Here is a 24,146-nt window from a genome sequence, read left to right as displayed (position 1 = left end):
GTACAGAGCACAACACAGTACATTACATTGCACCATACTTCTTGTATGTGGATTGCTCCAGAAAAGTATTGCATGGAATCCACCAGATCAGCCTCCGTGGACATCAAAGATGCATACATGTATGTCCCCATCTTACAGGTGCATCAACGCTACCTGCATTTTGCTGTCGGCAGGTAACATTACCAACAGGGTCTTAACCAAATTCTAACCCCTGTTCTTGTTCTGCTTGGGTCTCAGAGCATCAATTTAGTGGAATACTAGGATGAACTTCTCCTGAGTGCACAGTCAGCTCAGGCTCTATCAGCCAGTGTCCAACAGGCTGTCCAGACCCTAGAGATTCATTTGGAATGTAAATCTCCAGAAATCAGCACTGGGACCCACTCATGGTTACGCGTATCTAGTATCCTGTATTCTTTGCTGCCACATTAATTCTACGAGCCATCCAACTTGTCATTCCTACATGAGGATTCTAGGCTTAACGGGGGCCTCCTTTGAGGCAGTTTCATATACCAAATTTTACTCCAGACCACTGCAACTCAACATTCTGGCAGCCTAGGACAAGACCACTCAGTCTTTAGACCGTCCAATACGCCTGACCAGCAAAATCAGGTTTGCCCTGGCTTGGTGGTTCATGAGTCCAAGCTGGAGTCAGAAAAATCCTTCCTCCCATTGGTTTGGTAGTTCTTACGATAGATGCCAGCCTGTCGAGCTAGAGAGGTCCTGGATACCAACTGCACTTGGTCGCCGGAGGAAGCTCATCTCCTGATCAATATTCCAGAGCTCAGAGCAATTTTGTTATCCCTTCAGTGCTGGACCTCTCACCAGGATGCAGTCGGACAGAGCAGTAGCTTATATCAGCCATTAGGGGGAATCAGACGCCTTGCAGATCTAATTCTGGATTGGGCGGAACTTCATGTTGTAGTATTCTCTGATGTTCACATCCCAGGTGTGGAAAATTGGTAGGTGGACTTTCTCAGTCTTCAAAAAGTCTGGATTCAATAAATGATCTATTGACCGTGAACAAACTGAGCAGGTTTGTCTCCATGTCCTGGTATCCTCTAGCCTTCGCCATTGATGCTCTGGTGAGTCTGTGGGACCAGTTCAACCTGATCAACGCTTTTTGCTCTCTGAAACTTTATTCCTTGCTTGCTTTGCAGGATAGAGATGGTAGGCATTCTGGTGATTCTCATCGCACCAAACTGGCCCAAGTGGACGTGGTGCTTGGTCTCCGTCAGGCTCCTGGCAGACTCTCTGTGGACCCTCCCAGATCGTCCACATCTTCCATCCCAAGGTGTGGTTTACCACCCTGCTTCTTGGTTGATGATGCTATTGGCCTGGCAGGTAAAACCTAAGTCCTAAGGGGCAGGTGCTTGTCAGATTCAGTTATCCCTCGCACCTTAAAGGCTTTTAAAAAAAAATGTTTTGCCTATATCTACTGCTTGCTAGCAGTAGATATAGGCAAAAAGTTAAAAAAAACGCTTTAACAGCGCCCGAGAATCCGAAACTGCTCTGGCGGCTGCAAAGCATCTTGGGGCGGGCGCATGTGCAGTTCGGATTTTCGGCCGGGAGACGAGCAGAGACGCAAGGTAAGTCTATGGACGCGTGCACCCGCATGCAGACACCGCTGCATCGGAAGTGCCTGCAAGCAGAGAGGAGTCAGCGCTGGATCGGAGAGCCGCCGCACCGCTGGAGTTTATGTAAGGGGACACTACATTGACCACCAGTATAAAGGGGTAATTTTTTTACTGACCGTCAATGTAGTGGAATACATTTTCACTGATCACAAACAAAAGGGGGCACTACACTAACCACTCTATTCTTTCTTAGGTAAGTAATCACTAAGGGGAATTATTTATTTAAATGAGTTCCCTGATTATAAGTATAAGGTGGCACTTCTCCACTAAACACCAATATAAGGAAGCAATTTTCTATTGACCACTATTATAGGGGGAAACATCTCAACTGATAACAAACTAAAGGGAGCACTATTCTGACCACTCTGCACAGTGCATAAACCAGACATTTTCCTGACCACTGCACCCTGTAATTGTTACATACATACATACTCCTGACTGCTGAATTATTTAAGTTCTGCTGTATGTTACATTCTCTTTACAACCGCCCTCTAAGCTGTGCTGTACACCACATATTACGCTTCACTCTGTAAGCTGTGCTGTATGACCGTTGCATTTTGTAACCTGTGCTGTATGTTGTATACTTCCAACCATTCTGACAGCTCTGCAGTGTATATTATACTTCTGACTGCTACACTCCTTACTGTCTGTATTTATTTTCCTCAACCATTATTATCATTCAATTCATTTATAAGATTATTAGTGAAATACATTTTGTCTTCTAGAGGATGAGAGTTAAATAATAATCAATGTTAGGTGTCAAATATACTATATTCACCACCGCCTGTTAAACTAAAATGCCATTAGTGGCTCTAGCTAAACCTCTTACTCTAAATTTCTTTGCCAAAGGCTCCAATCAGTGTCTCCAAAACATAAAAACATAAGATCCTTACATATTTCTTCCATGTGACCAGGAAACAGACTAACCTATTGGGAAGATGGGAGTGGAGTGGAACACCAATAGCATGAGAACAAAGTACGCTGAGGGCAATAGAATTTTAGATTTCTCATTACAATCGGTCCCAGAGACAGGGTCACCGGGACAAATGGAGAAACACAGAAAGCACAACAAAAAAATCTAAAATAGTTTTTTAACTGTTCCCTATGCTAAAAGTTATTAAAACAAGCACATGTCTGCTTAGCCTCAACCTTTTTAGCTATGTCAGCTCAGGGGAATTATTTAAGTGATTTTCCATTTTGGATACAGTATGAGAGTTTTTTCTGCCATCTGTGTCCCATTGGGGAGATATCCCTTCACTTTCTGTCTCATAGCCACAACAGGACGTGAAAGAAAATCCCTCTGGAGTGAGGGAAATTCCTGGTTGTCACCAGAACTAGTGTCCTGTTCTAGTGACAGCTCTCTCGATGATAATGGTCACCAGGACCAGGGAGGGTGAAATGAAGACAGAGACGGCAATAAAAAATGAGAGGTGTTATATTCACCCCAACTCTATCCAAAACTAGATATGTTAGGTGTCAAATATACTATATTCACCACCGCCTGTTAAACTAAAATGCCATTAGTGGCTCTAGCTAAACCTCTTACTCTAAATTTCTTTGCCAAAGGCTCCAATCAGTGTCTCCAAAACATAAAAACATAAGATCCTTACATATTTCTTCCATGTGACCAGGAAACAGACTAACCTATTGGGAAGATGGGAGTGGAGTGGAACACCAATAGCATGAGAACAAAGTACGCTGAGGGCAATAGAATTTTAGATTTCTCATTACAATCGGTCCCAGAGACAGGGTCACCGGGACAAATGGAGAAACACAGAAAGCACAACAAAAAAATCTAAAATAGTTTTTTAACTGTTCCCTATGCTAAAAGTTATTAAAACAAGCACATGTCTGCTTAGCCTCAACCTTTTTAGCTATGTCAGCTCAGGGGAATTATTTAAGTGATTTTCCATTTTGGATACAGTATGAGAGTTTTTTCTGCCATCTGTGTCCCATTGGGGAGATATCCCTTCACTTTCTGTCTCATAGCCACAACAGGACGTGAAAGAAAATCCCTCTGGAGTGAGGGAAATTCCTGGTTGTCACCAGAACTAGTGTCCTGTTCTAGTGACAGCTCTCTCGATGATAATGGTCACCAGGACCAGGGAGGGTGAAATGAAGACAGAGACGGCAATAAAAAATGAGAGGTGTTATATTCACCCCAACTCTATCCAAAACTAGAAAAAAAAAAAAGTTTAGGTTTCTATTTCTATTTGCAACCTATGGTGCCAGCTTAATAGAAGAGAAAAAAAACCAAACAAATTAAATTGAATATATTCCTCTCTTTTTTTGCCATTTTCTGTTCCTTGTTTGGTCTTGAATTTCTTCTTCTGAAGAAGACTCAACTGTAAAACATAACATGTTCCTCTATCCACGCTAAACAGCATTGATGGACAAATCCCCCACCTGAGCTACTGTATTCTGCCAGCTGGTGCCTGCCACCGTCAGAATACATAAACAGTGACTGCAGCTGTTCAGTTGAAAATTTTCAGCCTGGCTTCTTTGACAAAAATACATTTAGTAATTCATTCATTAAAAATTAATTCAATTTTGCTGAAAAACAACAGGGCTACCCACTGTTAACATTTTACCCAATTCCTGTTAGTTTTAGTTGACTAAGACAGAGATGGCTTTTTCCCCAGAAGCCCTCATTCACTCTAGAAAAGGCCGGCACGTACAGCTCCGTGCTGCATGCACAGCAGCATCGGGCAGCTCCCAGGAAGGACAGGTGCTGCGTGTGATTATTACGCAGCCCCGATCCTTCTCTATGGCATTACGCGGCCGTACGCCGCTCTAAGTTCACCCACCCTGCACATCCGTGCGGGCATCCATACTCGTACGCTGACAGGATGGATCCTGTCTGCGTCCGAGCCAGGAAACACACACCCGTACGGACCTGCACTTGGGGTGAGCGTAGGGCGGCGTACGGCCGCGTAATGCCATAGAGAAGGATCGGGGCTGCGTAATAATCACACGCAGCACCTGTCCTTCCTGGGAGCTGCCCGATGCTGCTGTGCATGCAGCACGGAGCTGTACGTGCCGGCCTTTTCTAGTGTGAATGAGGGCTTAATGTTAAAATCAGCAGGGAGTCAGATACTTGACTGTTAGAGGATAACTAGGAAACAAACATGAAGTCTGATTCTAGACTGCAAATGAGGTGCCCCAATAACTCTGGCCTCCTCCTCCTCCACTTACTAGGAGTTTGCATCTTCCCACCAGCTGTTTCTAGGTGGCAGCTCATTTTTTTTAACAAAGGATAATTGTTGGTTTTACATTCCTGCAAACTCCTGTTTGTCCACATTGTGTATACTGTGATATTCCGGGGATATGAACAATGATGGTGAGTGTTTAGGGATCACTCTCAAAGCCGTTGGTCATAAACAGGAAAGTCTTCTATTTTCCATAAAGGCCGACAACCAGCGTATTCAACAGAAAGTAGCTTTTCATAAGCATAACAATACACAAAGGGGTCTATTCCCGAAGCTGCCGAAGGATCTAGCCGTAGGTTCGGCCGATCCTTCGGCTAGCTTCGGCCCCAGGACCCCTTCGGTTCAGTAGAACTGAAGGGGTGCTGTACGGGCTATTCACTATAGCACATACAGCTCCCGAAGTTGGCTGAGTGGCTCAGTCGAGCCGAAAGCCGAAGCTGGCTGAACGGCCGGCCATTGGCCGGCTGACAGCCTGCTTCTGACAGCTGGGCGGACCCAACCGTCATCTCACGGCTGGCTCCGGCCACTTGCAGAGAGATCAGCAGAGAGGGACCTGCAGTTCTCCATCAGGTCCCCTTCTGGTGATTGACAGCAGCAGAGGGCGGGTGCAATAGCTAGTTTGCTATTGGCTATTGCAAAGTGAAATAGCCAATAGGAATCTAGCTATGCATTCCTATGGTGTTTTTAAAAAAATTATTATTCTGACGGCAGCAGAACCACCCGGCCAATAGAAAACAGTTGGGCGGAGCTATCTGTCACTGCTAGCTCCGCCCAATCGTTTTCTATTTTTTTTCTACTTTTGTAACTGTTTTTCTATTCTGCTGGGTACCACAGAGGCACCGGGCAGAATAGCCGAGCCGAATGCTGCTCGACATGAGAATAGGCCGAACAGCAGCGAGTAGCCTGCCGGTGGTTCGGCTCAGCCGATCCAGGTGTTGGATCGGATGAGTCGAACTCCTTCTGCACTTCGGGTTGGCCGAACATGCTGAGCATGTTTGGCCGACCCGAAGCCAGCCGCAGCACGCCGATGTACGGCTGACTTTAGTCAGTGTACGGCTGAAATCAGCCGTACAAGCCTGAAGTGAATAGCCGAACAGCGTTCGGCTCACTTCACTTTGGGTCGGTTATTCACTTGGCTGCCTACGGCAGCTTTGTCAATAGACCCCAAAGTCTTCTTGTCTTCAGGAAAATAACATGTTACAATGTCTCACTGACTCAAGATTGTCGCACACAGCTAAAGTGTCCCAGTCCCAGAACTTTGGGTTATTTCTCAGCAGAGCGACAGTCCGCAGCAGTGCTCAGTACAATTCAGTAACTCCAAATGGCTTTCCATACACCTGTGTGACTCTTACTACTCCACCCCTCTTGTGTGACTCTTAAGGCCCCTTTCACACGAGCAATGCTAGTCTATGGGCAGACGGGTGTAAATGGACAGGCATCTGTTTACACCCAGTTACCCCCGATTCTGGTCAGGTCCGGAAAAACAAACTGATCAGAGATGTGTTTCACCAGACCTGATTGTGCCGGATCAGGGGTAATCTGATGTAAATGGATACATATCCGTTAACATCCGATCCCCCATAGATCGACATGGGGTCTGGTCATTTCAGTTTTTTTCCTCCATCGCAAAATGGAGGAACAAAATAGACATATATATCACACCGGTGACATCCGATCTGTACTGTGCATGGATGCCCTCCTGATCAGCCTGTGTGAAAGGGGCCTTACAATGCCACCATACACATACCCCTCCTTCTGTGGAGTTTCCTTTTTTTAGCCTCTCCTCCTGCAGTTAAGACTTGGTTGCCCCTTTAAAGGGACCATGACACAAATAGAGGGGACACAAAGTGCCCTTCCAGACCCATCCCTGGATGACCATGAAGCCAAATTACACACTGCCACAAGACATTAAACATTCTTTCACGTGCATATGCAATGTAAAGAGGTCTCAGGGCCTGTTCACATGAGATCAGGTCCTGATCAGCAGACGTGGAGCTGCTGATGCAGTGCGTTTTTGACGCGTTTTCGGACCGGATGCTGACAGTTAATTTTTTGTCAACGTTGATGACATCATAATAAGTGGAGCAAAAATACAATTTTTTCTTTTTTTCCCCCTTAGCTGCATTGCGTTGCGTTTCCGTTGCGTTTCGTGCGCGTTTGCGTATCCGGACCGTTTCCGGACCTGACAAAATGTGACATGCAGTATTTTTTCTGTCTTAAGCTGAACGGACTGCGCACGTGAGAACTGGAGCCCATAAAACACATAGGGATACATTGGGATGCATTTTGAGTGCAGCAGCGTACGGAGCCGGTCAGCACACAAAACGGATGTCGTGTGAACAGGCCCTTAAGGTCAGTATTTATAGATATCTGTCAAACGCCTGGTCCCGCTTTGCACTTCATGGTTCGATCTTCTGGCCCCTATTTCACTACACAGGTGCTAGTGGATTGGACTACAGCTTGCAGCAGGGGACGAGGCTTTCAATAAGTGAAGATTGGCAGGATTTGTAGTGACAGGTAAGCATTATATCTTTTCTTTACAATAGTGTAAGTAACCTTTTGTAATACCTCTAATGATTGCTATGGAACTCAGCTGCGGATGACACCCTGAACAAGTCCCAAACTTTATGTTTTTGGATGTTTAGTTCACATCAAAGAAGTATCAGTCAATAGTTTTGAATGGAATTAGACCCGCTGTAGTAACTTTGTTATGTTTAACTTCACGTCACAGAAGTAGCAGTCAATAGGTTTGAATAGAACAAGATCCGCTATGGGAACTTATATCATGGAAGTAGTAGTCAATAGTTGTGAATGGAATTAGATCCGCTATAGTAACTTTGTAATGTTTTAACTTCACATCACAGAAGTAACAGTCCTTAGTTGCAATTGGAATGGATCAGCTAGGATAACTGGAATACTTGCTGTTAGCTATGCAACCGGTATCTCAGGCTGAAAGAGGAGACTTCAATGGGGTGCACTGGAACCTGGAGGAAATAGCTGGTTTCCTTGATTCTTAGTTTGAATGGTTGAGTCAAGGTCATGTGATAGCAATCGAGTCAATAAACCATTTTTAACTTGAAATTCTATTGGAGTGCGAGTGACTTTATACATACACTTCTCTATGTCGAGCAATCCCACTGAGCTTCTTGTGTCCTCCATTGGATGGGTATGTGACCGGGTAAGCCACATGGTTTTTTTTCTTTTCTTTATCTTTCTTTTCTACCTTTCTTTATCAGCTTTCCTCTACTATATTATGATCTGTTTGTTTATATATAGCAACTGTCTATTGTACCCCAATGTTGTTCCACAGATCCTTGTTTGTCTTACATTTCTCTTGAGACTATCCTACTTATTGTGTATTGTTCTGCTATTATGGTTGTTCATTCTTTTATTAGAAAATAACAAAAACAGAAAGTTATTAAAAAAAAGGCATTCACGTACCTTACCTAATAACAAAAATGTACCTTATTTGTGTATTACTCGGCTGTAGATCCTCAAATCTTCTCTGAATTGGTGCTGACACTGTCCTTCCTTCTGGCTACTTTTCTACCCCATGGTCCCTGTGTGTGTTGTAAAGTAGTAACCGCTCCATGCTCGCTCCTGTGATTTACTACAATCTCGCGTTTAGTTTACTACTTTGTATTGAAATTATAGTCCATCACGGGGGCAAGCTTGGAGCAGTGACTACTTTACAACGCACAGGGACCATGGGGGAGCAAAAGTAGCCACCCTCCAGAAGGAAGGACAGTGTCAGCGCCAATTCAGAGATGATTTGAGGATCTACAGCTGAGTGATATACAAATAAGGTACATTTGTGTTAATAGGGGACTTCAATGTATGTTGAAGATTTAACGCCTGAGTTTAATGTCACATTAAGATTTGTCTTAAACTGGACCTTTACCCCTTTCACTAAAAATCACAGCAACATGTAGCTCTGCATGCTGATTTAAAATCATCCCACATTCATTAGTTAAACAAACTTGTTTTTCATTTACTTACAAATAGAGTTCATCTACTTCCTGGTTCAGTTCTGGAAAAATGAAGTGCATCCTGGGGGGGTTACATCAGCAGAGCAATGCTGTGAGATCTCATCTGTAATCTCATGAGATCTCAGGGAAAGGCATTTTCCTCCCCTGAGATGATGAGCATGGTCACATGTTCTAGTCACATGTGCCAGATTTTCAGGAAGTAAAGAGAGATCTAGTAATCTGCCCTTAGTAAACATGGCCACTGCCAGAAGACTGGGGAAGAAAAGAGAAATAAGGTATACAAAGAATACAAAGCCGGCAATTATCTAGAAGTATGTGTTAGTAGATTTTCATTACTAAACATTTCTAAAGGTGTGTTTGATGTTATTTTAAAGATATGGGTGAAGGTCCACTTTAATGAAGCAGAACACGGGTTTAAGCATTTTAAAATCCTGAAATTGTACATCATATTCTTCCCCACACTCTTTCATGTTCTTCTTCAATTCAGTTACATTGACAAGGCATCGATATGACATCTTTTTAAGGTGAAGAAGGAAGCAATAGGTTTCTGTCTGAATATCATATGAATACAGTTTCAGCTTACAAGCGCACGCTTTCCAGCAGTCATTTGAGATCCAGAACGGTCTGTCCTCCTTGAAGCTGAACATTCACATCATTCAAATGTGCAGTTATGTCTGTTAAGAACATTAGCTTAGAAAGCCAATCAATGTTTGCCAACTCTGGGTACTGTTGTTTTTTTTATATGGAGGAATAATTTGAGCTCATCTAAGCAGACTACAAAAGTACTCAAAACGTCTCCCCTGCTAAGCTAGCCAACATTACAGTGAAGAGGGATATCTCCACGAGGACTTTCACGGTCTAAGAGTCTTGAACTGCCTGTGTGTTATGATAACTGAATAACTAAGAAGCGGTTGGGCACATCACTAAATAGGGGTTTTTGCACATTTCAGAAAAGCTTATTGAAGTATTCTCCATCTGTATATGGCATTCCCTTCCTTGCAATGCATTGTGCAATTTGCAAGCTACATTCAGTCGCTCTATTGTTTTGCTACCGCTATCTGATGGGAAAAAATTAGAGGTGCGCCGAAATGGAAATTTCAAAACCGAAAAGAAACCGAAATAAAAAAAATTGTCAGACCGAAAATGTTTTTTATTGTAATTCTATCCAAGTTTTTAAAATATTTTATTTGTATTTATTTTTTATAAACTTTTTAATGTTTTAATATTTATTAATTCATTTTTTATTAAATATTTTTATTTTTTACTTTTAGGGGATATTTTCCTTTTAAAATAGAAAAAGAGATTGAGGACACAAAGTGCTCTTTTTCTCCAGCCCCTGTTATCAATGAACAGGAATCCTCTATACTGAGTGTTCCTGTTCATTCATAACATGAGAACATAGTGTGTTTACTATAACTACAACTATGAATGAACAGGAGGTGATATAGATCACTTCCCATTCATTCATAATAGAGGATATAGTAACCATACCATGTCCTCAATTATCTACAAACACTCAGCGATCTCTGACTGCTTGTACCTCGCTCTCCATCCTGACACGCTATCACATGAGGCTGAGCGAGCGGTGCAGGGAGGAGAGCCCAGCCTCCTGTGACAGCGCTGGCTGTCTCCGCCCCCACACCGCTTTGCCGGACTTTGTCGGCATTTAGCCAAAAGTGCCATGTTCCGCCGATTGTGTTTCGGCGGCCGATATATCGGTGCATCTATAGAAAAAATAGCTTCTTGTATACAGAAACAGCAATTCTGATGGTTTCTTTCCTGTCAGCCGGTTCATGTAACGTATTCCATGCTTGATTAAAAAATGTTTTACCACACTAGATATCTGGCAGACAACACTTTTGCAGCACAATGAACATACGGCCTTGTATTTTTGCTGGATGAATCCATACTTCTTGGTCCAAGACGTCTGGAATGCTCAAATATCCACTATTTCACTATACATTTTTGTGTGCAGAAATTTTCTGGGATCCTTATCAGGATGAGAAAAAAGAAAAGTTTACCACCAATCACAGAACTGATTAGTAGCACTGCCCTGTGTAGTGAGAGGAGAGGTGAGTATTGATTGGTCATTTAATTGCTCTGCTCTCACCAATCACAGTACAGATTACTTGGGCTGCTCTGACTGGTGAGTAGTATACAGTGACACCAATCATAGAGCACAGCAGCAATGTGACTGGTGTGTTAGTTGTGCTACTCTCGCCAATCAGAGCAGTGCACCTAGTCAATGAGGATGGTAATGCTGAACTTGGGGGGTCATTGTAAAAAAGAGATACCCTTGTATTGCCCCCCCCCTCTCACTTCAATGGTTAAGTGCATGCTAAGTCTAAGGGTAGAGAAATAAAATGTAATAGTGACCCTATTCCTCCCTCTGGCAAGCTACAGCGCTCTCTTCTCGGATGCTCTGGGTTGTGGACGGGCACTCATCTTGTACAATGCAGAACTGGTGGTCATGCATTCTATGTGATGGTGTCACAGTGCAACCACCCGCCAGACAGCCTTAAAGAAGAGTGCAGTGTACAGAAAGCCTACCTGAGAGAGGTAAGGTAAGTATTACACCTTATTCCTCCTCCCCTAGATATAATGAGCATTTAACACTGACAGTGTGTGTGTGTGTGTCAGGAGTACATAACACATTGAGTGCAGGGGTAGATAACACATGGAGTGCAGGGGTTAAGAGTAGATAACGCATGGAGTGCAGAGGTCAGGATTAGACCACATGGAGTGCAGGGGTCAGGAGTACATAATACATGGAGTGCAAGGGTCAGGAGTAGATAACACACAAAGTTCAGGGGTTAGTAGATAATACATGAAGTGCAGGGATCTGGAGTACATAACACATGGAATGCAGGGGTAAGAAGTGTGTAACAGATGGAATGCAGGGGTCAGGAGGGTATAGTGCAGCATGTAGGGGCCGTGGATTAGTAACTTACAGCCCAGTGTTCCGTCTTGTGTATGTTGCGGCTGTAGTAGTGAGGAGAGGGTTAACTGTCCAAGTGCTGAACCTACATGCCCAAACAAGATCCTGTTATGGATGATGGATCGTTGCGTGACAACAACCTGGATAAAGGAGGGAGGTCAGTGGAGCGGAGAGGATAGCTCTCTGTGACGTTTAGTCCTGTGAGTGTGGAGAGAAGAGGTAGTTGCCTGTTGTCTATTCTCCTTGCATGAACGCCGGGCAATTGAATTTCGCGGCTTAAGCCGACTCAGGGGGAGGAGCTGCCTGACAACGCAGGAGAGGAGGTGAAACCCTGCGCAGAGACCCGGAACGCTGATGGGGTAAGTTTGTTACAACAAGCTGAAGCATGCTGGGAACTTTATTAACCTCCCTGGCGGTCTGATTATTTCATTTTTTTTTTTCCTTTTTTGTTTCTATTTTTTTCTCTTCGTTTTTATACTTTTAAATCTCCCGCCGGTTCCGCCCCCCTGCGACGCGGACGCTCGCAAGGGACGGAAGACGGATGCCGGCATACACAGCGAGGATCGTGGACAAGGTAAGACGCTACAGTGTAATCCCGAGTGTGGCTCGGGGTTATCGCTTTTGGTAATGAAAATTAACCCCGAGCCACACTCGGGGTTACCGCCAGAGAGGTTAAAGAAGAACTATGAGGTTAGGGCTTTCCCCCATAGTTCTCCTTAGGGTAACGGGAGGACACAAACTAGCGTCCTCCCGTCACCCAAAGCTCAGTAAACCGCGAGATACAGCTCGCGGTATACTGAGACGCCGCAGCTGAAACGGATCCCGACAATTATGTCTGGATCCGCCCAGCTGCTTAAGTGACAGCTGGCTCTGCCTATCTAGAGGCAGAGCCAGCTGTACCCGCCCCCTCCCCATCCGTTCCGCCAGTCAGCGCTGGAGGATCGGAGCGGGGAATCTAGTCACTCCCCTGTCACGGCTCTCTGCAGTGACAGGATCGAGAAGTGAGCGCACACCGGTATGTGTTTGCTCACTTCCCGATCTACTGAGCCGACCTGTGACAGTTTCTTTGTCACAGGTCGGCTAGAACTATGAGGATGAGTGAAAAGCACTCACCTCATAGTTCTCCTTTAACCCCTTCGTGACTGACGACGTACATTGTACGTCGCCAGCATCGGAGCTGTTTAAACAGACTCCCGGCGGCTATTGCCGGTCGCCAGATCGCTTCTGTGTTCTTAGCAGTCAAAGTAAAGTAAAAAAAAAAAAAAAAAAGTTTTAAAAATGAAATAAAATAAATCTAATACTAATAAAAAATTTTTTTAAAGTCCCCCGCCCCCGTGAGCACGCGCGTCGCCACGTAAACACGCGTCGGGTGCGCCTACGTATGAAAACGACAAACACGCTACACATGTTGGGTATCGCCGCGCACGCCGGAGTGAGAGCAATAATTCTAGGGCCAGTATTTTGGGGTATCTCTAAATTGATGACCTGTGGGGGCTTTTAAAGCGTCTTCTATGGACTTTTTGGGGTACTGCAGTTTTTCGCCGTTTCACGGACGCACGCAATTTGTACCTGGGCATGTTGGGTATCGTTTTACTCGTTGTAACCTCATCTTTTATACTTCATAAAAAAATTGGTAGTTTGCTGTGTTTTGGGGCATTTAATTACATTTTTCACTAAATGTTGGGGTTTAATAAGGAGTTGCGCTAATATTGCGCAACATAAAAATTTGCAACTACCCCATTTTATTCTATAGGGTCTTGCCATTCAGACAATATATAATGTTTGGGGGTTTTAAGTCATTTTCAGGCCTAAAATGTGGAATATAGCATGGGTGCAAAAAATGAAAAAAAAAGGCCTCAGTCATGAAGGGGTTAAAGAACAGTCCTGTAGCTGCTATAATCAGAGATATTTTCTCTTCAGCACCATCTTGTGGCCAATTTTGATATGGCAGGTAGGTAAGCCTATAATTCCTGCCTGTTGAGGGCAGAACAAACCCATTATAATTACATAAAAGTCTCCAGAGTTGCTACTTAGATCAGAGTCCCCCCCTTTTATCAGAGTCCCATATTTGCCCCTACATCAGAGTACCCAAAATTCCCCCGTACATTATAGTCTGTTCTCAGGCAGGCTGCAGGCAGAAGCTGGGTGGCGGCGCACGTTAGGCAAAACACTGACTTGAGAAGATGGAGCACAGGAAGTTCCGTCCTCCACCTCCCTCTCAATGCTGGTTGGGCAAAGCACATCATTGGTTGGTTGGTTGCTTTGCAATCCTACTAACTGACCACCAACGGCATCTTTCAGCCCGCTGTCATCATTCAACCCCCCCGCGCCACTGGTGGTTGGTTGCTAGGGGGGTAACCTGGCCACACCACGGCCACTGGGTGGCTGGGGACAGACCCCTCAATAGAGGTACTGTCCCCAGGGCCGGATTAACATAGGGGAGGTAGGAGCTCCAGCTCCGCCCCCTGCAAATAGGCGGATTGCGTCCTTTATAATTGGTGGTATTCTGCATTGCTGTATAATGTATTACTGGGATTTGTAGCCCTCTATAATTGGTGGTATTCTGCATTGCAGGATAATGTATTACTGGGATTTGTAGCCCTCTATAATTGGTGGTATTCTGCATTGCAGGATAATGTATTACTGGGATTTGTAGCCCTCTATAATTGGTGGTATTCTGCATTGCAGGATAATGTATTACTGGGATTTGTAGCCCTCTATAATTGGTGGTATTCTGCATTGCAGGATAATGTATTACTGGGATTTGTAGCCCTCTATAATTGGTGGTATTCTGCATTGCAGGATAATGTATTACTGGGATTTGTAGCCCTCTATAATTGGTGGTATTCTGCATTGCAGGATAATGTATTACTGGGATTTGTAGCCCTCTATAATTGGTGGTATTCTGCATTGCAGGATAATGTATTACTGGGATTTGTAGCCCTCTATAATTGGTGGTATTCTGCATTGCAGGATAATGTATTACTGGGATTTGTAGCCCTCTATAATTGGTGGTATTCTGCATTGCAGGATAATGTATTACTGGGATTTGTAGCCCTCTATAATTGGTGGTATTCTGCATTGCAGGATAATGTATTACTGGGATTTGTAGCCCTCTATAATTGGTGGTATTCTGCATTGCAGGATAATGTATTACTGGGATTTGTAGCCCTCTATAATTGGTGGTATTCTGCATTGCAGGATAATGTATTACTGGGATTTGTAGCCCTCTATAATTGGTGGTATTCTGCATTGCAGGATAATGTATTACTGGGATTTGTAGCCCTCTATAATTGGTGGTTGGGGTTCTTCATTGCTGTATAATGTATTACTGGGACTTGTAGTCCTCTATAATTGGTGGTATTCTGCATTGCTGTATAATGTATTACTGGGATTTGTAGTCCTCTATAATTGGTGGTATTCTGCATTGCTGTATTACTGGAACTTGTAGTCCTCTATAATTGGTGGTATTCTGCATTGCTGTATAATGTATTACTGGGATTTGTAGTCCTCTATAATTGGTGGTATTCTGCATTGCTGAGTCAGTGGCAGATCTACCAGGGTCACAGCTGCAACCAAGCACTGGCGCTCCACCACTGACTACAAGCTGTAGAGAGAGTACAACTCACAGTCCGGACAGGAGGAAGAGGGCCTCAGTGCCCGTCTTCATTTCCATAAAAAGCCCACCAAAATCCTCAGCACCAGGCCTGTGATATTATTAATCCGGCTCTGAATGTCCCCAGGAATCAGATGACGAATGGTAACCGTAACATAGACTGAAATTAGAAACTGACAAGATTGTAACACATCCCCCCTCTATCCAAAGCTGCAAATAAAAATAATGAGTTATTCTTGAAACTTCCGTTCATAAACTTCCAGCGTTCCTCTGGCTCTTTCTCTATTGTATTCCTACATACAGCTCATTTCCTCTACCCTCGGCTATCCCAAAGTCCCGCGCTCTCCTCCATACCTCAGCGTGTGACAGAACCTAGAAGGGCCACAAGGCGGCGCCGTTCCATTGGCGTCTATGGCTATCTCCATGTTATTTAAGCAGCAGCACATTGAACCTTTGCTGTTATGTGGAGAAGATGACGCACTAGACTTATTACAGCAGAACAAGATCCAAACTAAGACTTCCATGTGACTGTTTCATTGTAAAACATCTAAAAATCATATCTCTGTGACGGGGATCTTCTGAAGACAACAGTCATATCACGTGGAGAGGGGTTCGCTGCGTTCGGTATATTCGGCATTAGAGGAGCAGTGTGCACTCTCTCCGCTCTCTATGTACACACACCAGGCAGGCATGTGTTATGTTTACAGCCGACACCAATGTGCCAACAGGGAGGGCAAGGCTGCCGCGGCCACCTCCTCTCGGGTGGGGCCAGCCCTGACATTATGGAAGGTTGCAGAGTGGGGTGAGTTTGGGTAAGCTGTTTTGGGGCGGGCCTATACCTGCCCCTTGGAATAAAACCGGCTGAGAGGATGTCTTCCGTGCTGGAGAAGGAGGAGCACACTTCTCAGCTGGAGAGCCGGGGCACAGGTCCACTCTGACAAACCATGGCGAGTCCCAATAATACTAATAATAAGAAGTCCATCATCGTGGGACTGGTCGGCCTGCTGCTGGTGGCCCTCGGGGCCGTGTTGGTCTTTATAGTCCCGGTTATCATGAAGCAACAAGTGGAAAAGGTAAGCTTGTGTCTGGAATATTACTCTTCCCTCATAGGAGCCATAAGTCTTATGTTTATTCTTGTGCCCCAAAGTTCCAGTGTGACTTTCCCCTCAATCTCCCATTAGGGAGTGAGCCCTGAGCACAGGTGAGATTTAAATCTTTGGAACTACATGCCCCATCATTCCTTGTGTGTTGTGCAATATGGGTAGTGGCCCCTGTAGTGCCTGTGTTGGCTGGACATGGCACCAGAGCGCAATGCTATGGACCTGTGTTCAGCTGACACATGCAGAGTGCAGTATGGGTAGTAGCCCCTGTAGTGCCTGTGTTGTATGGACATGGCATCAGAGTGCTATACTGTCAAGTGGCATGTGTAGCATCAATCCTGTTGGGGAGCACAGCTGTCAAGGTGGCTCTAGGGAGACCCTGCAAGGCAAAGGAGCCTCCCTATAGGCAGTCCACACACCAGACTTTGTTATGCTGTAAAGATTGCACAAAACAGAGGAAACTATGATATGAGGTATGCGGCTTAAATAAATTGTGTGTGTCACTGGCTGTGAGACTGATGCTTGAGGAGTGCATGTTTGAGTAAACACAAGTTTAACTGACACAACCCCGGTGTCCTCCTACACGGCAGCTTTCAGCCAGTGGACACGTCTTGCTTTCCAGTGGTGGTGGCAGTGCTGTCCCCCCCCTCCACCCCCCTTCCCACACATACACAAATTTCATTCATCGGCACGAGGCACTGCTCATTCACCATTCATCCTGCCTGCTCTTGCCATGTTTTGGAGGGAGCTGTGTCTACAGAGTGAACGTCATCTTTATTCTCCTTGTGTAACATTTCTATAGAATCTGTTTTTCAGCATTGAGTGTTCATGACTTTGAACTTAGGTAAGCACTTAGATAACCGTGTACATTGTACAGCCTTTCAAAGTCTTTCCTAATCCTGGGTTACACTATCTCCTTCTGCATGTCCCAGACTATCAGACTTTTATAGCTGGCTGCTGTCACACCATCAGCTCTTCTTATCCAGGGGAAGTGACTGGGGAGTTTTCTAATCGCTCATTGTGGGTACACTCCCACAGGGGTAAATGCCTGGGCTCATTCTCAATGTTGCAACTTCATTTAAGTGTATCTAAAGCCAAAACCTTCTTCCCCATTCTTTTTTGTTTGTTTTAATTTTTGTTTGGTGAGGGGTTAGAAGCCTTGTCAGGTTTTTATTCCTGTCTTTGTCCTGGTGACTGTTAGTCACTGGAACTGAAGGTAAGGGGTGGCAACTGTCTAAAAAGAGGATTTTCCTCACTCTTAAGAGGTTTCATCTTGCTGTCTGTTGGACAGAAAGTTAAGGGAACTCTCTCTAATAGGATACAGATGGCAAAAAATACATGATGGGTTTCAACCCTTTATTCTAAAACTCAAAGAAATGGCTTGAAATATATCCATCTATCTCCTGTAGTGTGTCGGACAATGAATTGTGTTCAATAGGATAATAGTGTGAGTGTGTTGTCTGCATCTCAATCAGTCAGCAGGTAGTAAGGCTGACTTCCACACAAAAAGAATCACAGAAAAATATGGATACTCACACCCTTTATCCAGTCATATAAAAGAATTTCCCATAATTTTGAATGCCCATTAATGGGCTGATACTTTTCACATGACTGGATAATTTGGTGTGAATAGTCCATGCTTTTTTTTTTTGTGTGAAACTTCTTGACTTTGGTAAATCGGCTTAATTAAGTGAACGTGTGTTCAAAATGTGCATACACTTGGAGATCACCCCATTGATGGATTCTATTTTCCATCCTGGCCATGCTACATCCATGTGGATATCTCCAAATCTCATGAATTTGGGTTAGCCCATTTTGAGCACAGAATGTCCACAATGTCCTTTTACTTGTAGATGCCCTGAAATGTGAAGCGTTCACAGCTGGACTTTCTGTAGGTGAATTTCAAACTATCTCCTTTACCCCAAGACAAGTTCTCAAAGTCCTGTGGAGTGTCCATCTTGAGCTAGGTCACAGATGTTGAGGACCTTCTATGCCCAATTTGTAAGCTACAAGAGTTAGTTTTTCATTACATACTTCTATATGCTCTGCCCTTCTCTTACCTACCTCGCATATCTTAGAGCTCACAAAGTCCTTCATGTCCTCCATCTGTATAAAAGTCCTCTCTCCTGCCTTATGTGGTTTATTCCTCCATACCTCCACAAGCTCTGCCCCCTCATCTGCCGCCCATATATTAGAGCTCACAATGTCCATAACGTCCTCATCTGTATAAAAGTCCTCTCCTGCCTTATGTGGTCTATTTATCCATACTTTCATAAGCTCTGCCCCCTCTCATCTGCCGCGTGTATATTAGAGCTCACAACGTCCATAACGTCCTCCTGTATAAAAGTCCTCTCTCCTGCCTTGTGTGGTTTATTCATCCATACTGTACTTCCATAAGCTCTGCCCCCTCTCATCTGCCATGTATGTATGTATGTATGTATTATTTGACATTAAAAATTCCATTACGAGTGATGCATTCTGGGATTAGATATAGTGCGCGCATATACGCAATATACAATTTTGCTTGCGTTGTGTGTGAATGAGGCCCAATAGTGCTGTAATTGGCACACATGATGCTGCTGCTGATCTTTCTTCTACGGCTCAGTCATGTATACAATTTTCTACCTAGCTGGGATATCTCTGTGCTCTATTTCCTAACTGATCTGAAATTTTATTATAGGAAATCAACTGACTGCTGTGAGTTATGGCATATCATTTTCCGCATGTATGCCAGTTTAATGTACAAGCCCACTAACCCTTTAACAACCCTGACACCATTCTTTTCTCTTGGCAACAATATTGCAAAGTAATGCAGTCTCACTAGATTTCCCCTTAAAAAAATCTGTCTGCTACCTGAATGTACCTATAGACTTGTGAGGAAGTGGGGTGACCATATGGTTGGAACTGGGCAACCTTATATGCGTAGATAATTTTTAAGTCCGTCAAACCAAAAGTGATATTTAGTTCTAGGTGGAGCAAAATGGGCTGAGTCAGCCCCTGCCTTTTTTTTCTTGGTGGGTACTCCTGCAGAGATCTCCTTGCCATAGTTCCCAATTCTTTTCCTGTCCACATGGCCATTTTGGGTCGTACTCCCTGTTTGCGCCACAAGTGGGAACAGAGAATCTCTCAATGACTACAGCTGATTCAGGCTGTTAAGGAGAACCTCCCGCTTTCTCCCAGCAGCTCAAAAAACTAAGTGGGTTCAACACCCCACCGACCCTTAACACCTAACTAAAAATATGTTTAGGTCATAAAATGGAAGATAAGTGAGGTAACATTTGAGGAACTTGCTGGCTAATAGCAAGTCTGTGTGTACACTGGTGCAGAATACAAAAACTCCTCTCTCCTGTGGACATGATTGTCCGGAAAGCAATTGAAATGGGGAAGGGCTGATTCTCTAACCTTTGTTTTTATTTTAAATGTAAGATGAAGGTGACGCTTAGTGTGTCTGTGCACTAAGCCATTCAATACAATATTAGTATGCTAATCATCTGGAGGCATCTGCTCTGTGTCGGAAATATGAATGCTCGCTTCATATTTGCGTTGGAAGGTCTTAAAGTGACATTAATGCCCCGTCACCACCAGCTCATGTTTCCTTCGCTTCATTCTAGGAGTGAGGAAAGGAAACCCTACATATGCTCGTAGTTGCAGATTACACAGAGCTTAGGCTCCCTATCCCCATGTGACCCCACTAAGCTAATACCAAGAACCTGCACTATCACCTGAGTGAGTCATAAGATCCACCATGCTTGGAGGAACTTCATTATATTTTGTTTTGCACAGTATTTGTGCAAATGTTTATCAAACTAATATTTTTAGGATAAATTGCATTAAATTGAAATCTAGTGGAAAGAAACAGAATATAATACCCAATTTTTTGGTAAAAATATTTTAAAAATGGGGTCACGTCGGGTAAAGTAAGCTATCATTTCAAGCCTGATGAAGGGGACCCTGTGTGGCCCTGAAACGTTGCTATATGTTTTGACATGAAGTGTCCATAAACAGACGTGTTCTTCACTTCAATATGGTATGCTGGTGACATCTTTAACAAGTCTCAGTATTGGCGGCGCCATCCGCAGTCACTTTAAGCACCCATGCTGACAGTGATGCCCAGTAAGGAGTGCAGCAGGCTTCTGGAATACACGTCGGGTAAATAGATACCAAACATGTCAAGCCTTTAAATTGCGTGCGTCTGTGAAACCGCTTAAAACTAGAGGTGCACCGAAATGGAAATTTCAAAAACTAAACCGAAATAAAAAAATTGTCAGACCGAAATGTGTTTTTTATTTTTTATTTATTTTGACAAACTTTTTAATTTTATATTTTCATTTTTTTTATTAAATTTTTTTTTTTACTTTTAGGGGCTTCAGGGAAATATTAGGGGTCTAAACAGACCCCTGATATTTCCCTTTTAAAATAGAAAAAGAGATTGCGGACACAATCCTCTTTTCTGTATCCCCTGTTATCAATGAACAGGAATCCTCTGAGTGTTCCTGTTCATTGATAACATGAGAACACAGTGTGATTACTAGAACTACAACTATGAATGAACAGGAGTGGATGTAGATCACTTCCCATTCATTCATAATTGAGGATATAGTAACCATACTATGTCCTCTATCTACAAACCCTCAGCGATCACTGAGTGTTTGTGCTTCCACTGATCTCTGACTGCTTGTACCTCGCTCTCCATCCTGACATGCTGTCACAGGAGGCTGAGCGAGCGGTCCAGGGAGGAGAGCTGTGACAGTGTGGGCGGTCTCCGCCCCCACACCGCTCTGCCAGACTGTGATAGGAGGTTGAGCGGTGTGGGAGGAGAGATGCCGGCAGCTCACAGCACGCTCCTCCCGCAGCGCTCGGCTGGCTGTCACACTTTCTCTTCTTCCCGCTGGGACACAGAGCAGCGCCCAGCTGGGAGGAAAGAAAGCAGGGATGCGCCGATGTATCAGCCGGAAAATGGCACTTTTGGCATTTAGCCAAAAGTGCCATTTTCGGCTAATATTTTTTGGCGGCCGATATATCGGTGCATCCCTACTAAAAACAATACCCAAAATGTCCCATTTGCAACGCTTTAAAAGCTTTTACTGCTCATCAGTTTAGTGTTAACAGTGATTGGCCCTAGAATTATTGCTCATTCCGACATTGCAGCGATATGCAACTTTTTTGTTTTTACACGTAGGCGCATCCGACGCATGTTTGCATTGTATGTGGGGTCTTTAAAAACTTCTTTTTTTTTCCAAACCATAGAAAAAATAAAAATGCTAGATATTAACATATTGATACGTTTGCCACACATATACCATCATCATTTTTGGGGTAACATACACTCTGAAGCTGGGTTGACACTGTTGCACTGCGGCAATACACACATTATTGCGCGCGCACACGCTTTACTGCAGCATGTGAAAATGCATGTTGTGTTTTTCATTTTCTGTGGTGGCCATAATTCTTGTGGCACACCACAATGCATGGTAACACATTAATGTGTATTGTGGTGCGCTGTGGTCTGCAAAATTGATGTGGCCCTTTCACGCAGTGCACATTAACATGCAGCAACAGTGTGAACGCAGCCTAAAAGTCCAAATCTGTTCCTCACAGGAGAGTTTTCCCCTCCTTTTCTGGTCAATGGGGACACACAACCACAAAAAAAACTTAAAGTGAAGAAAGTTTAGAATGTCTGTGCAATCCCAGCCTGGTTACATCCGTGCCCTCCATTTCTTGTCTTAAAAAAGAAATAATGTCACTGGTCTGTTTGGGGAAAAATAGTGTAATACTCTGAAGTGCCAACTCTAAAATTCTATTTCAGCCAAAAGCTACACCTAGTACAGTTATTGGCTTCATGGAAATTTCTGGGATACTTGTGTACATGGATTGCTTTCGAGAGAATGGACGGCACTCATACTCCTTACAGGGGAATGTCAGCAACTGCCCTCTCTGCCATAGTGAACATGCCGGATGTGTCATCTTTGAGGAGTTCTTTCATGTGATCTGTAGTAAATGAATTGCATCCCACATCCTGTGTGGTGAAGGAGCCGAGTCATGTGCTTTCAAGCTAAATGTAAAGTATGAAAGTACAGATGTGTTCTAAGTAGGTTATATCTGGAAATATGCAAATCACCCTAAAGCTGGTCATGCTCTAATGATATCTGTACAATCCGTTAAAATGTACCAGTCGGGTACTATGGGGAAACTACCTGTATAATTTAATTTGTATCCAATCAGACTGGTTCCTGCACTACGTAGTTGTTGTAAGGTAGTATGTACAATCCGAATGTAATCTGTATAGTTACTAGGGATATACCCATGGCGGTGTGTGTAAAAACCTTCTTTTTTTTTTTTTTTACGGTACTCGCAGATATTGGAAGCCAGGTGGTGTGTAATGACTCATTGCCCGACTTCCTGATTAGCTGGGAAGCAGTCTCCATGCTCCCTCGTCGCGCGTGACGAGGCAGCATGGAGTCGGCTTTCTGGCCAATCAATCAGAAAGCCGGGCTGCGTGTAACGACTGGCCAGGAAGCTGACTCCGTGGCGACGAGGGAGAATGGGAGCTGGCTTCCCGGCCAGTCAGGAAGCCGGCGGCGTGTAATGATTCCTGATACCGGAATGTCCAATGCCAGAAGTACCAGTGTCTGAATAGGTATCGGGAGCATTTTAGGCGAGTAAGAATACTCTCCCAAATACTCGGTATCGGCACTGATACTAGCATTGGTGCATCCCTAATGGCTACCTTTTTAAATAAATAAACTTTTTTTTTTTTCCACTGATTAATCCAGATCACACAAATATATACATTGCCCAGCAAAATCTTTCTGTCTCTCTCGGCTCTGCTTCCCTGAACTTTCTGTTCAGTACAAGACTGGAGCCAGTTCTCTTCCATGTACACACCATTTCAGCTTGTGTACTAAGTGTTTATGTGGTAACGTGTCAAATGCTTTTGCAAAATCCAGGTACACCACATCCACTGGTTTTCCTCTATATCCAGATCTCTACTCGCCTCTTTGTAGAATGTTAGTAGGTTGGTCTGACCCAAACGGTCCTTCATAAATCCATGCTGATTATCACTTCGTATACCTCCCCTTTTTTTTTTTGTCACAAACAAAATCCACTAAATAGTCCATCATTCTCTCAAACAGCTTGCATACTATTAATGTTACACTGACTGGCGTGTAGTTGGCATTTTGAGCTTTTTTTTTTTGAATATCAGTACGACCGTAGCTTTACGCTAGTCACTTGGTACCCTTCGTCATTAACGAGTCATTGAAAATGAGGAATAATGGTTTTGCTATAGCTTGGCCGAGCTCTTTAAGTACCCTGGGGTGCAGGTTATCTGGTCCTATTGATTTTATTTGCATTCAGTTTATGAAGTCTTTGATTCCTGTCTTCTGTCAAACGCTGCAGTATTTTACTCACTGAGCTACTCATATTCTTATCTCCATTAACCACTTGCCGTCCGCCCGTTGTAAAAAAAACGGACGGACGGCACTGCTGCATTGGCGAGTTGCCGTCGCCAGACGGCATTTTTTTTCTGCTTGCGCGCGCCCCCTAGCGGGCACGCACGGGCAGAAAAGACCCTACCAATGCAAACACCCGTTACCGGGTGTTTCACATATAGACGATCGCCTATATGTGCTCGTTTACCTGTCCCCCCCTCTCCGCCGCA

At 44.0% G+C, this 24,146-nt stretch overlaps 1 protein-coding gene across 1 annotated transcript in view; it reads left to right on the top strand.

The window, feature by feature from the left end:
* Positions 1 to 16,175: 16,175 nt before the first annotated feature.
* The window catches only part of SCARB1 (scavenger receptor class B member 1), an 85,544-nt gene continuing 77,573 nt past the window's right edge, over positions 16,176 to 24,146 (top strand). The window contains exon 1 of the mRNA XM_018557630.1: positions 16,176 to 16,459. Coding sequence (XP_018413132.1) covers positions 16,331 to 16,459 — 129 coding nt within the window. The 5' untranslated portion in view covers positions 16,176 to 16,330. The remainder of the gene's footprint in view (positions 16,460 to 24,146) is intronic.

Source organism: Nanorana parkeri, unplaced genomic scaffold (genome assembly GCF_000935625.1).
Source record: "Nanorana parkeri isolate BGI_ZX_2015 unplaced genomic scaffold, ASM93562v1 scaffold13, whole genome shotgun sequence".
Taxonomy (NCBI): Eukaryota; Metazoa; Chordata; class Amphibia; order Anura; family Dicroglossidae; genus Nanorana; species Nanorana parkeri.
Note: the sequence above shows the minus strand (reverse complement) of the source record. Positions and strands in the feature narration are given on the sequence as shown.